The following is a 14,865-nucleotide window of genomic DNA, read 5'->3' as shown; positions in this document are numbered from 1 at the left end:
TCCAGTGGGGGGTATGTGTGTCTTCAATAAAGCAAACCAGTTGTACAACCATACATGTAACAGACTCATGGGAAAGGCTCCAGTAAGAAGCACAACAATTTTATTTCAATAGCCTTAATTTCTAGGGTCCTGGAATTGCCTAGCTTCTGTAAGAAGGTATAAAAGATGAGAAGTTTCTTACAGGAGTAAGAGATCTCTAGGGAGTTAGTGATGCAATGCTTAATCCTGGAACTTAAAATGATCTAATGTACTTATGATAGTGAACTCACATTTCAGCTGGTGAAGATGTGTGGGGTAAGAGAGGCAGTGGAAAGGTGGAGCATGGGCAGCTGGTGCCTGTTTAGTGTTTCAGCAGACCTGCTGTGTATATAGAGCTGCTGTCGCAGGGGCAATCAGAGTTTCGGTATTTAGGTTCTGACCTGCTTAGTGCCTGTGAAGTTTTTTCTGTGCAGTGGTGGCTCACAAATGTGTGTGTTGCATGTGCACAGGTAAGTGTATCTCTCTCAGCTATGTTTTCAAATTCTGAAAAAAACCAGTTGTATGCACAGTTCACTTCCTACAGCTGCGTTACACTGGGAAATGTGGTACCTGTAAGTTATTAGAACTCTCAAAAATATTCCTGGTATAAAAAAATATTCTTGGAGATAAGTTCCTATTTGCAGGCTAAAACCTGTAAACCATGCCAACTTTCTTGCACTCTTTTTACTCCTTTCAGTCTAACTCAGGGGTATAAATGCAGTTGCTGCCTTGGGGAAGGAGTTTGGACTCTTTAGAAGTACTCTTTCAACAGGCAAAAAAGGAGCACATATATCAAGACTTTAATTAACCACGAATGTCCCAGTTATACACAGTCCTTGAGCTGTCTAATTTCCATGTTAAGTTTTTGTTTTTTTCCCCCTATACAGTTTCGTTAATTGCAGGATGTAGATTACATTGAATTTTGACTGCTGCTGTTTGAGGCAGTGTGCCCAGCACTGGTGAGAAGGCTGCACTAACCTCAGTGTTGCTTGCAGGGGCTGTTGGAATCCCTGCCTGCAGCCTCTGTTGAGTCACTTAAACTGTTGCTTCCTACACTTTTCTATTTATTGTGTACTTTCCATGAGGTTATTACTGAGGCCCAACTGGCAGAGGAATATATATGTAGGACTTTATTGCAGTTAAAGCAATTTTCCACTTGACACACAATGTCTCAGAAAATGTGTCTAAAACAGGCTTGCTGAGAAACCTGTGCACTCCATGGTGCTTTTAATTTTTTTTTACTTGTGGGATGTAAGAGCAATGTTTGCAGTTGCCTTAGCCTGCAGGACGGAGTTTCTGTCTCTCCCTACACTGGATCCTAGGAAATCTTTGCAAACACAGGTTGCTCAAAACTGATCTCCTGAGCCTTGAATCTGTAGAATCACTTGGCAGCACTTCCTGGTAGTTTTGGTTTAGGCTCTAATGAAATAAATTAAAATTTTAATAGGACATTTCTACATAATCTGGTAGGTGCAGGTAGCCTGGTGTTGGCACAACACTGATTGAGCAGCAAATACTGTGTTCTCAAGCTGAAGGGCACATAGTTATTAATTCCCTTTCTATCAAGCTGTTTGGATTTTAATGATAAGTAGGGCTTCTAGAAAAGTGAGGTTTTCATCTTGGCTGGAACAGTGTTAGTCTAGCACTTATATCTCAAAAAAAAAAATAAATTTATAATCCCCTGTGAGATTTAGATTGGGACAAGCACTGTAGACATCAGAAACTGATATCATCTATTGGAATCAACAAAAGCTTCTGTATGTATGGGGTTAGGCCCAAGAAAACAAACTCCCTAAATACCAGAATAACACAATAGTGCTATTTTTGCATGTTTCTAGAACAGTTTGCTGCTACTCCCAACTAAATGCCATGTAGTCTTTTTCATTTAATTAGCCATTTTTGAAAGAAGGACACATTGTGTAGTTTGGAAACAACCTTTGAATAAAAGATAGTTTCAGGTCTGTTCCATCCAGGCAGCAACACAAGCCAATGCAGGAGAGCTGCTTTGGGCCTGGCAGGGTTTTTTTCTGCTGTCTAAAATTTCCTTCCAAGAAAAAGTGTCTCTAGCTCAGAACCAGGCTGTGCATGTGTTATAGCACTGACAAGAAAGCACTTTCGTTTTGTTAAGGGAAAGGGATACTTGTACACTGTGATGTGATAAAACTCTGGGAAGGGCTAGAGTGCTGGAGAATAATCACTTTGTTTTGTGGTTCACGGTCACATCAAAAGTACAATGACAATATGCTGCAGTTTCTGTGAAAGATTTACAGTGTATACTCCAGTTATAACTCCACTACCATCCTTAACAAGGCTGGACTAGTGTTGAAAGATTCATGCTTCACTGAAAAACAAAGGTGTTTTGAGTTTGTGGGTCTTGCTCTCCCAGGGGTGTGGCTGTTAAACTTACAACATTTTGGGGAAGGCATAAATAGTTTTCACATTTTTTTCACAAAAATAAATGGGGTTCAACCCTTAACTACTGTGAGGAGGAGGAGGTGTGTGACAAGCACCTACAAGGTAGCACTAATGGAGTTCAGGCATGTCAGAAGCCTGAATATTGTAAAAAAAAAAAAAAAAAAAAAACCACTGTAAAAGCTCTGAGAAAGTATATGCAAATGAGTGCTGACTGCACTTTTCAAACAATTCTGCCTGGTCCTTTCCCTCGTTGCTTCAGGGAGAAGGATTCCAGATAAAGGGAAGGATTAGTTGTTGGTGCATCTAGAAATACTGGATAAAATTTCTCCTGTACTCACACTAGCAGACCCCAATGCCCCTTGCAGTTCTGTGAAGCCCTGTCCACACTGCTGTATTTGCTGGCATCCCCTCCATTTCATCTGAGAGAAGTGCACATGTAGGGAATAAATGTTCCTTCTCCACTTCTACCAGATAACTAAGATGTGTCATGAATGCCTCATTGTGTCTTTCTAGTAAGAAGTTTGCTTGGGGACAGCCAACAAAGTAATTGAGAAGCCAGAGCAGGGATTCCTATTTGCAAAAAGGAAGATAGAACTACCTTTTTTGTGCAACAAACAAAAAACATACCAAAGAAAAGCTCTAATAAATAAATAGAAAAAAAACCCACAAACCAAACCAACAACCTTTTAATAAACCTGTTGCTAGGGGTTATAAATAGGAAGGACAAAATGAGGAATAGGGCAGTGATACCCATCTAACAGGACCATCTCTATGCCAGTGAGATTTACTAACCTGCAATAGTTTCATAGGGGACAGGTGTAAGGTATGTTAATAGATCATGGAGCTCTGGATTTCACCATGCACATAATTGGCATGTGTATAAATCAGTGGAATCAGCCTGAATTGCTAAGGAAATGATCCCTCAACAAAATTTACCGCAGTGTTTAAATATTTTAGAAGTCTAAATCTGTTTTAAAGCACTTTATACACTGGATCCTTTTGTTTTTTTGGCTCCATTGAAATACTTGAATTAGTCTGAAGCAGGAGTGCTCGTTAAGGGACAAAGCTTTTGGGGCATAAAGTAAAAGATGTTCATGTACTAATGTTGTGTTTGATATTAGGTGCCTGTCTTGTTTCTGAGCTGGAAAAAGTAGTCTACGTTTTGTGTGCTCCAAATAACTAGTGATATATATGTATTTGTACAGCATATGTGTGTATGTAAGTATTTACTTAAAGTGTATATTTAAATATGTGCTTGATTCTTGTTTTCCACATGAATAATTTCCTCAACAAATCCTTCCTTTGCCTTGTATACATGCAATAGGACTGATTGAATTTAAAAGCTTTTCTGTGTGATATCTGTATGATTTCTAATACAACAGGCAGAGAAATCTCATCCTCTGTTCTCTTCCAATGTAAAACCTTTTCAGGAGTATTTTTCCAGGAGTGTTTTAGTCTCTCTAAAAACTCCACCAAATTTCTTCAGAATAAGTTCAAGGTTGGTTTTCACTTTCTCAACTTTTAGAACTCCGCTGAACCTATTAATTTTAGCTATGAACGTGTACTAGGTCTGTAAGGAAAATGCCCTAGGGCTCTGCACACAGCAGTTGTAAGGATTAGCTGCTTTCTACAACAGATCAGTTTATCCCTCCATAAAGAAGGGCAGAAGAGTCATCTGGATTTATAGACATGGAAACTTGAAATATAACTTTCAGTACTCAATGTAGCCATGTACCATGATGGAGGAGTCACATGTTTGCTACTCAAAGGCTACAGGACTTGGAAGATATTCCCCTCCCTTTTAGACTAGATGTTACACAAATGGTCAAGCCTGTCCTTGGAGTAACTACTTTCCAATAAAACCTGGGCATGGCCGTATGTTGACTTGTTTGGTACAGTGAACTAGTTTATCATGGCTTTTCATTTTCTTGGCTTGACACAAAAGAAAAGGGTAGATGAAACTCAGGATCTGGTGTCTGTTTTGAAGAGGAGTCTGTTTTAAATATGCTTCTCTCACATTTGCTAGAGGAGACACACCACACTCCCGGTGTTAGATTCAATATATCTTGCTTGAGACTGTTTATCTGCTCACATAAAAGAGTATGTAAAATACTAAGTCTTGCATATTTCTAGAAGCATAGATCTTGTCTCATTTCCCTAAATGACTGCCAAACTGCTATAAATATTTTAAGAATAGTGGTGTTGGGTGGAAATCACTGCAATTTCAGTTCTCTACAGAGCTGGATCTTTAGGTTTTTTATACCTTTGGACTTTGTAATCCTGAGTTTACCAGGTCATATTTGAGAACAAAATTTGTAACATTTATATATATGTATTTTAATATACAAAGGAACAGCATTATTCTATAAAAGAATAATTTAAAAAGCTGACAAAAGCCTACAGCCAAATAAATAGGCTGGTTTTATTCTAGGAAAAAATGTAATTAGATCTCATGATTGTGCTGCACCCTGTACCAAGTGAGGTTGCTATTGTGGGATTAGGGAGTGAACACACTCATTCTGAAATATGAGGCTTAATTTTCATCTGTGAGTTTTTCCTGGTTATGATCTCATTTTATGCCATGAAAGTGATCAAGTAACATTACCTCCCTAGTGTAATTTTTTTCAAAGAGTGATGCTTATTAAAGTCAGATGGAGTCCTGGCAAGACTCTACAAAGCTGTGAAAATTTGACAGTAAAAACACAACTTAAATGCATGAAGATTTGCATTCTGAAATCCCCAACCTTTATTCATGCTGTATGACTTGAGGCTATCTTTAGTTACATAAATCTAACACTTTACTTACTTTTAAATGTTGATGTTTCATTTTTTCCTCTTCTACTTTTAAACGTTTCTGGGTAATTTCTTCTTGCAGTTTTCTTTTGTCCTACAAATTTAGAACAATAAAACTTTGTTTAGAGAAATTACTTGTTAATAAAATTATTGTGTAAGTGTTGTTCAGTAGGGTGAAATCAATCCATGCAAATAAAGCTTTATTTTAAAGCTTATGTGGTGCTTAGACAGTGCATAATTCTTTGCAGCAATAACTTAATCCTACACAGGTATGATTCCATAGCTCTTTCTTCAAACTATATTTAATTTTGTTAATGGTCACAAAGGAGGGATGATGCAAAATAAAATTTATTTAGTCTTGGGAAGGGTAGGGGGCAAAAATAGGAAGAAAGTACAGTTGAGCAGAATTTTACATGCAGAGTGAGACTAAAAATGGGTCCTGACCAAAATTCCTAAGGCAGCCCACACATCATTTAGGAGAGGCAAGAGTCTGCACTGAGCATCACGAAATGAACTGTCAGTGAATCCAACACTGAGCTTATGTGTCCTGTGGCTAACAGCTGAAATAAACAGGAATAAACAAAGACTTAGAAATTTATTTTGTTAGTCAAATAATAGTAAAGATGAGAAAATAGAAATATACTTCATATGTGTTGTTGCTACCTCTCAATAAAAAAAATTTTTTTTGCGTGTGCGCAGGCTGTGTTCATGGCTGCTGATCTTTAGAAGGAAAAGCTTCATGTAGTGCTGGTCTGTCCTAGTGCCACCTTAATCCTTTTTATTACAGATTAGAGAAAAAAAGGAACAATGAACAATGCCTGAACGCTGGCAACTCTTGAGCCTCTCCTGTTTTTGGATAGCACTGCCACATGGAGTAACCTTGTGGCTCCTCTGTGTGAGGCCAAACACTGATTTACTACCTTGTGTCCTCAGCAGCCGGGGGAAAGATATCATGCCAAAGGAAAGTAATCTTAATAAGGTGTTTTAGCAGGCTATTGTCTTGGTCAGCCTTAATGCAATAAAATTCTGTTATTGGGCATGGCACCTTGCCATATTCCAATCAAGAAATATTTGTACTTGTTTCTTGATACATTATAGGGAAGTAAATGGAATCTGTTGTCCTGTGCAGAAATGTTTGTTGACTGGAGGCTAATCCTTCTTTCCTTTCAATTAGAACAACGTGGCTCTCTTAAAAAAAGGGGTAGCTTTTTTATAAGGAGTCTATTTTCAGACAAGTACGATTTAGGAAGGAGTTAACTTCTTCACAAACAGAGGAAGAGCCTTGCTTTTCACCCCACCTGACGAACCAGCTGTTAGTAAAGATGGATAAAGTCAGTAAGGAAGTGCTGGACAGAAGGCTGGGAGTTGTTCTCCACCATTTGTTCTCTCCCTAGGATCTGGGATTTGGAAACAGGAAGAGATGTGTTGTGCTTGGCTGAATCACTTCACTGCTACTGGAAATTGGAAGTTAGCAGCTGGCCACAGGCTCTAAGGACACTTTTCTGAAGGGTAGGATAGGAAGCAGAAGAAGCCACCAAGCTTTATGTGGACCGAGGGCAGGATACAGTCTGGCCAGGCACTACTGATACTCCGCTGGGATTTAGGAGGTGAACATCAGAGCGTCACTGATCTCTCGCAGTCTATAAAGTATAGTAGTTATTTATAAACACTTTACAATTTTTCTTTGATGGTGTTAGTCTGCCTTTTTAGTACTCCAAACAGAACAGGTGGGCTCTTTCCTCAAAATACATGTTATTTTTATCTCTGCAGTGGTTTTGTGCTTTGCCAATCCTCTTTAAAGCAATTAACAGTTACTGATTTAGAATCACTACAATATGTAATTTCTCTGCAATGACCCTTATGTGAGACTTTATCCAAAAGCTGCTATGCTGGATTTTTCTTAGCCAGTCCTGATTTTGAAGACAAAGTATCTGGTTTTCATGCTTTTCCTTACTTAGGAAATATTCCTGCTCTCATGGTATAAATGGTCTTTAAATAAACCATCATTAGATGAGTAGCGTGACAAGAGCTTGTGTTTATAGATTATTACCATTCTTAAGGAAAACTCTTTTTTGTCTTTACTAAAGTTCTGGAAAAGATTCTTAGCCAGAGAACAAACTTTGACTTGGTTTATACTATTAAAAAATATTCTAAGTCTATCTGAATATTATTTTTTAACCAGTGGAGATGCAATAAGAGTTTGGGTAGTCGGAAATGAGAACTTGTACATAAACTATTGTGCAGAAAGAAATCTGAGTATAAAAGCAGAAATTAAGTGCATTTTAAACTAAATTTATAATAAGGAACCTATTCAATAAAGAAAGTTTTGCCTGTTTTTTTTTCAGAGGTCCATGTTTCTTTTATGCTCAGTTTTTTTTCTCTGAAAGTTTTCTTCTTGTATCCTTTGCTGTTCTAGCATGTTTTAATTTGATGGTTGGTATTAAATATCCATTATACATTTATCCAGATTAAATTGGCTGAAATAGATTGTCTTTTATATGTCCAGTCTACATATCTATATAGCTTAGTCTAATTCCAGAAGCTAAGAAGTATGAGGAATCTTTTTGAACTTTGTGTGGCAAAATAACTTTAAAAACCTGTTAGAACCCTTTGTACAGTGAATTCTGCTATGCTTTGTCTGCACATCATGTCTTGCTTTATGAAGCTTTGACTGTACATCTAATGGTATAAATCTTTATTCCTGGATAGCTAAGGGAGCATGATTCTATTAAACCTTGTGCTCTGCTCCTGCAGATAATCATGTTGCTGGCAGAAGTCCTTGAATCCTCTCTTACTGTGCTCTTGTTAATATGAGCAGGATTTGCTTTTTATGACAGAGCATCTTCAGCTATTCCTTTCTGTTGTGCATTGATATGACGTAAGACTTGTCACTCCTACTGAAACATGTGGGACTGTTTCCTGACTTTTGTGCACAGAAATGAATTGTGTTCTAAACTGGATCCGTCTGAAAGAAAGGAAATCACATCCACAGGGCAGTGTCTTGTGAGCTATCTTCTCTGCTAAGTCCATTCGTTTGTGTCAGTGTTCTACAGTGGCACCAAAGACTGTGGTCTTGGTCCCCTGGCAAATGCCGCATACTGCCAAATTCCATGGAGCAGCTAATGTTTTAGCTAAGGTATTTTTATTTTCATGTAATTTTCCAGGTATAAAAACCCATTAAGCATCAAAAGTATTAAAGCTTTCATATTTTAAGATATGAAAGTTTTGCTAACAAAATGAAGGCATTGGATTTTTTATTTCTATGTTCTAGGTACACCAGCAGCAGGTGGTTACAACATAACAAAGTAAAAAGTTTCCTTTTCAGAGCGTGGGAGCATTGAAATATTTAATAACAACATCATGAACAAAAACTATAATCATGTTTTGGTTTTTGTTTGCTTTATGGAGAAAAGATTTGCAGAAGACTTTGAAAACTACTGGCTCTGTTGCTGTCAAGGAGACAGGTATTTAACAACAGAAACCACTAAGGTTTAGTGCAGGTGCAGTTGTTGACTGCTCTGAGTCCTCTTGCTCTCCTGTGAGGTCCTTTACAGCAAACACCTGGTAGGTGGCACTTGAAATTCCCAGGTATTTTACTTGAGCCAAACCTCCCCAGAGCTGCAGAGGAGCTTGCTATTGTAACTGCATCGTGCTGTTTCCCTGGACAACTCCTACTGCAGGTCGTTAAGGCTGATAACTTCTAACTCCTCACTATTTAGACTGCTTTGTTTATGCAGTCAGAACACTCCAAGTGTTTCAACAGCATGCTACCGATTGATGTAAGTAGAGAGCAAATAGCTCCTTTACACATCAAGTGTAATAAATTAAGCCATAGGGAAAATCTGCATATTGAGTTCCTGTTTCTTTTAGTGCAAGGTACTGGAAGCTGCCCCAGTTTCTTAAAACAATACTGCTCCAGTATTAAGTTGGAAACAAAGCTGCAGCTGGAGGATGCCAATCTCAGTATGTTCATAGGAGTCCTCACCAGCCAAGGGTGCTGCCCCATTCCTGCTCCTGGATCTCAGGACCATAAAACATTGTGAGGCCTGGATTTCTCTAGAGTGCCAAAGCAGCACTGTTATCTTTTGAGTCCATACACTAGAAGCAAAGTCCAGGTTATGACCCTGGTTCAGGCAACATTGCAGTTAAACAAGCAAATGTACTCTAAACCCTCTAAAACATTTCAAATTACCTTATTGTGGGCTTGTGTCAGGTCTCAAGTAAATACTATAAATAGTCCTGTTGGCTTTTATCATGCCCTAATTAATACTCAACTGAATTAAAACATGACCTATTAGATTCCCATAGATTCCCAGTTACGCCTTCTTACATTTATTTTGATTCCAATAAGGTATTTTTTATTTCTGCCCATCATTTATGCTGCTTACAATGTTTCACAACTAATGATTGTGTTAGGAGTGTGACAAATACCTTTGTTTCCCTTACTGACTTTTAACTAAGAGAGTGAGTGATCCTTCTGCAGGTTTCCTTTCATCTCAAAGGGCCAAATTTTATTTCAGTTTAAGTCTATTGTAACTGAGCATGTTCAGTTGGAGATCAAATCAGGAGAATTTGGCTTCAGCCAATTTTTATAACATCAGGTTGTATTACTTTAAAAACAGTTTAGTTGTTCCTTTTATACATTAGAAATTATCGCTCAGATTTCCTTTCAGAAGAGAAACTGAAAATGTTTTCTAGTGTCTCCAGCATTCCTCCTCTGAAAGCTGACAGGTAAGAATTTGCTTAATTCAAGCTTGTCCCCTTTTACTTTTCAGACAGAGATACTTATAACAGATCATTAATAATTCAGAAGTTGTATTTAATTCCACAGTGCAAATGAAAAATCTCTAATCTCACATTGTGAAATGTAAAAATTGATTTGTTCTGGAATTCTCTAGCTGCCTTTTAACCTTCAGGCAAACATTCAGTATGATGACAGTAATGTGTGTTTTAGACTGTCCAGCAGATTTGCACACATACTTTCACTGTTTCAATTTAAAGTGCAACACAACCAATAAAACTCATAATAAACTCAGTACTGTCAACTTAGCTGTTTTAAAGCAATATCTAACAAACTAGAATTATTAAGTAACAATTTCAAGAAGACATAAAGTCTTTTCTTTTTCTGTCCTGGGATAAATCATTATTCAGCAAACACACAGCAGCTTATTAATAATATTTATTACTTCTAAGCCTTTTTTTTTTTTTTCTAAATAGTGGATTAGAACCATGAGCACTTACTGTTATGGCCTGGAATCTTTCTTTCAGCAGTTCGGCTTCCTCCATTCTAGAAATCAAAAACAGACAAGTAGTGAAGTCAAACAAAATGAGACCATAGGCAAAAAACTCCTGGTGGGGTGACCAAAAAAAAAAAAAAAAAAAAAAAAAAAAAAAAACTGAGGTGATTTGATCCAGTTCCAGAGCAGAAGGAGACAGAATTTTTGATTTGTCAGAGGAGTCTCTGAACAGATGAGCAGATCAGTCCAGACAGACACATGTAATGAGGGTGTGGAGAAGAGGCAGACAAGGAGAGTGCTGGCATGAGTTGACTGACAAGTTGGAACAGTGGAGCACAAGCTTTTTTCCTTCAGGAGCTGCCAACTCTTTGTTTTAATGTGCTCGGTTTGCATGCCACTGCTTCTTTAACTGTTAAATACCCAAAGCAGACTCTCACAGGACCATGGTTGAAGTAAACTTTTATTATATTCCTATTTCTTTTTCCTCTCTTTTTCTATGCTTCAGGTGATAAACAGATATTTAAAACTTACTAAATCCATTTAAACTGATTTTTTTATTATTTAGATTATTTATCTTATTTCACCAGTATTTTTTAACCTGTTGTAGTATTAGCATTGTAGATGGCATGGGGCTTTTTTGAGATGGCAGTTTCAATTTAGTTTTTTAGATGAAATTTTTAGAAAAGCTGTATTCATAGCTGGAAGAGTTTTAGAACTGCTAACCTGAAGTAAGATAAAATTTAAGCAGTCAGGTCTTTCATTAAACACAAGTGTTAATCTGTGCAATTACTGGTCAGCTATCTGGGACTCAGGGGAAGCTTTGTCTAAGTAAGGATTTCAGGATCATCATTGCAGTGTTACCAAGATGAATCTAAAATGCTGGTGGCTCTCAGGCTGGATTTTTATTCAGCTGACTTGCTGCAGTCTTCTGCTGAAAACAGCATGCTGTGCCTTAAGGGATGGAGCACATTTTGACCTTTCCATTTACCTGAGTGAAAGTCACCCATCCAAAATCAATCTAGGAAACCTGCAGAACAAGTGGAACTGCCTTAGTAAAATCCAGTTGTGGAAAAAATTCTAAGCAAATCAAACAGCATAAAGGTGTAATATGAATCTGGAATCCCTTTTTTACCTTCAGTATCACGTAACTTAAGTTTTTGTAAGGACACCAGCAGAAGAGTCAGTGTCAGCATGTTTGGGTTTTTTCCTACTAATTCACTGACATGACTCAAATCAGCAGGATTTGGTGATGGGGTTTATTTTACATGTTGGTGCAGTGACTTGAAGCTTAGTGGCAAATCAAGCTCATTATTAGCAAATTCTAAGATGCTACAGAATTGAACACTTGATAGTGAAATTACAGCCTTATAATTCAATAGAAACAAGTATTTAATTTCAATTTCTTCCTTTATAGTATGTCATCACTCTTCTGTATACACAAACAGATTTTCCCCCTCTGCACTGGGGATTAAGGATTCGTTAATGGTTTTTTTTTTATACTCTGATCCACCCTGAGGTTTTGTTCAAACTTGCAAAGACCAGTTTTTATCCTCCAGTGAAGAGTCGATTTCTGTTTTTTAAATATTAATATATGCTTTGTTTGGTCAGCACCTGAAATTTTAAAAATTACAAAATTAAAGCAAATGCAAAGTTCAAAGGCAAGTACATTGAGGTGTATCAGGTGACTGACTACATGAGAGTTTAAGTTTTGTTTATGGATAAGAGAATAAATTCAAACACCCTGTGAAAATAAATATATTGTTGCTGCAGAAGCCAATAGAGAGACAGTCTTTGTGTTTAAGCTTTCATAAGTTAGCGTAGCCTGCCTTACCAAACATTGAAAAAAAACGAAACCAACTTATTTTACCCTTGTCCTCTGTGAAGTTCATCTTAAATTTTAAGTGTGTATGTCGACTTCAGAATGTTTAAAAAAATATTTAAAGCAGCAAGAGATTACATCAGAAGTAAGGATGTCTGGTTTGGGCTGGAATCTGTACTCTGAAATAAATGGGATCTACACTCAATGGGTGGAGGAATTAGACCTGTATTTCAAGATCAAATTAAAATCAATGGGTTTGCATTGCTTAGAATTTTTATAATCTAAAATATTGTCCTTAATTTATGCTTGAAAGTTATTAAAATGTTTTTAAAAATCCTGCTTGTGGATGTCATATAGTTACAGACTGAAAAAGTATTTAACATGTCATTCCCCAATCTAAACCAGTAAATTGAGGTAATCTGAAGAAGATTTCTGAAATGTTGCTTCTGTTTTTAGGTGACAATTATTAAGAAATTATTTAAAACCCACTTCATATATTTTAAATTGTTTGAATTATATATACCCCCTTGCTAGGCAGGATTTGTTGTTCAGTCAATAGGTTGTTTTCCAGTTGTCTTAATCCTATTCTAAATGGGATTTATGTTTCAGAGAAGAAATGGACCAGCTGTCATTTTGTCTGCCTGGTAAGCCTGCCTTACCATTAGGAGTATCCGTGGAGTAAAGGTTAGGGCAGTGAATCTTAGCAGCTGTGTTTTCAGTCTGCAGGATTCTTGGAACAAAGTTTCTCATAACCTGCCTGCCAGAAACATATCCAGAGGAAACTATCTACCTGTTCTGCAACTTTAAGAAAAAGTTTGTTTTTCTTTTGGTAGAATAGATTCTCTGAGTGATGTAGAAAATGTTTGTGTATCATATAATGAGTCACACACTGGATTTTTTGGCTTCATTTATTTCTTTGTTCATTTCCCTTTTCCACTGTGTACCTAATTCAGGAATAATAATAAGAAGTCTACAGCACAAGCTAAGAGAGAGTTCCATTATGAAGTCTTACAGAAAAGGGGGTGGTAATTTAGAAGAATACAATATCATGAACCAAAATCTAGAAGGACCATAGAAGCACTTTCACAGCTGAAAATGTGAGTTCTGTTGCTCATCTCTGGAACAATGTCTGAGTTCTGGAATGGTGTTTGGAACTGTGGCTTTCCCTGGCCATACTCTACATACAGTATCAGCCTCAGTTCTACTCTTGCTCATTATACTGGGATTTCTTTTGAAGCACATAATTAGCCGAAGGTACAGTGCGATATAAATTATTGTAGTAACAAACAATTGCCTCTGAGAAGAAACATTGCATTAAAAGTAAGGAGAAAGAAGCTTTCACTTTTTCAAAAAGTGAGTTTGAAGTGAATGGAATTGATTAGATTGTTATCAGCTAAGAACACAGCCTGTACTTTTTGGAAAGAGTGGTTACTGAAATCATGCATTCACATTTTGTTCATTTTAACTAGTTTGATAATTTTGCTTTGTGATGACCTGCCTTTGGTAGATGTGTTTGAAACAAAAAGGGTGTGTTGGACTCTGTAAAAAAAGGAATTCTGTATTCTTACAGTGAGCAAATGTACTTCCCTTATGCATTTGTCTACACGTAGGCTCTGACAGCAGGAATAGGGAGGAGATAAATGTCAATGAAGGTGTATCAATACAAATTTTATTTACTGCAGCCATCCTCTCAGCTGGCCCAAAAATCTGGGTTTTCTGGGATGCCTCAACTGATTGAGAGACAGTCTTCTCCATCTAGAACCATGGTTTTCCATTTTACAGGTAGAAAATATACCAACAAGAAATAGAAATTTGAAAATCTAAATAAGGCTCATGTCCCTCCATCAAAGTATGCATTTGAAATGATAAAAAAATGCATTTTAAGATCTTAGAGGAAGTTTATAACAAAATATCTGCCAGCTTTTGGGAGGGATTAAATTTTGCTTTGAAGACCATTTTTGGAGAAGTAATGCCTTATTTGCAGGTCTTTTAACATAATGAATTTCTTGTGTCCTCTCACTGAAGCAAAACAACATACAAGTATCTCAGATTTATACAGTTTTGTAAAGCTAAATTCTACTTCATTTACTTGTTTGAGTAGATACACACCCTAAATTTCTGAGAGGAAAAACCTTGGACTATTATATTTCAGTTGGTACAACTCCCTTCCTGTTGCTATTCATAACTATAAATATATTAATTCTTTAAACTTAAACTAAAATAAAATTAGTTGTCATTATCATCAGGTTTTTTTAGCACATTGATTTTTAAAATAGTATTTTATGGAATATCTGCTGCTCAGACATCTTTCAATGCTATGGAGAGTGCAGCACAGGCTTAGGTGTCCCTTCTGTGGTAGGGGTCTATCTTATGTTGATAAGACACAGTTGAACCCAGCTAAGAGTGCCATTGTGCTAAATATGGACCATCCTGCCACTATTTTCTAAAATTACACAGTGAAATTTGTTGAAGTATACTGACTACCTTTAATGAATTAACCTGTTTTGTGTAGCCTTTTTCATGTTCCCAGACTTGTGTATTTTATGAACCTCTGAATGTGGAAGGCTTTCCATAGCACCTTTA

General features: G+C 36.9%; 1 protein-coding gene across 2 annotated transcripts in view; it reads right to left on the bottom strand.

Annotated features, from left to right (window-relative positions):
- PALMD (palmdelphin) overlaps positions 1 to 14,865 on the bottom strand; it is a 45,979-nt gene that overhangs the window by 14,397 nt on the left and 16,717 nt on the right. For both annotated transcript variants that reach the window (XM_066325259.1, XM_066325260.1), the window contains exons 2-3: positions 10,468 to 10,513; positions 5,240 to 5,320 (exon numbers count right to left, since the gene is read on the bottom strand). In XM_066325259.1, the coding sequence (XP_066181356.1) occupies positions 5,240 to 5,320; positions 10,468 to 10,513 (127 nt within the window). The remainder of the gene's footprint in view (positions 1 to 5,239; positions 5,321 to 10,467; positions 10,514 to 14,865) is intronic.

This window comes from Sylvia atricapilla, chromosome 9 (assembly GCF_009819655.1).
Source record: "Sylvia atricapilla isolate bSylAtr1 chromosome 9, bSylAtr1.pri, whole genome shotgun sequence".
NCBI classification, from domain to species: Eukaryota; Metazoa; Chordata; class Aves; order Passeriformes; family Sylviidae; genus Sylvia; species Sylvia atricapilla.
The sequence above is the reverse complement of the archived record's forward strand: the minus strand, read 5'-3'. Positions and strand labels throughout refer to the sequence as shown.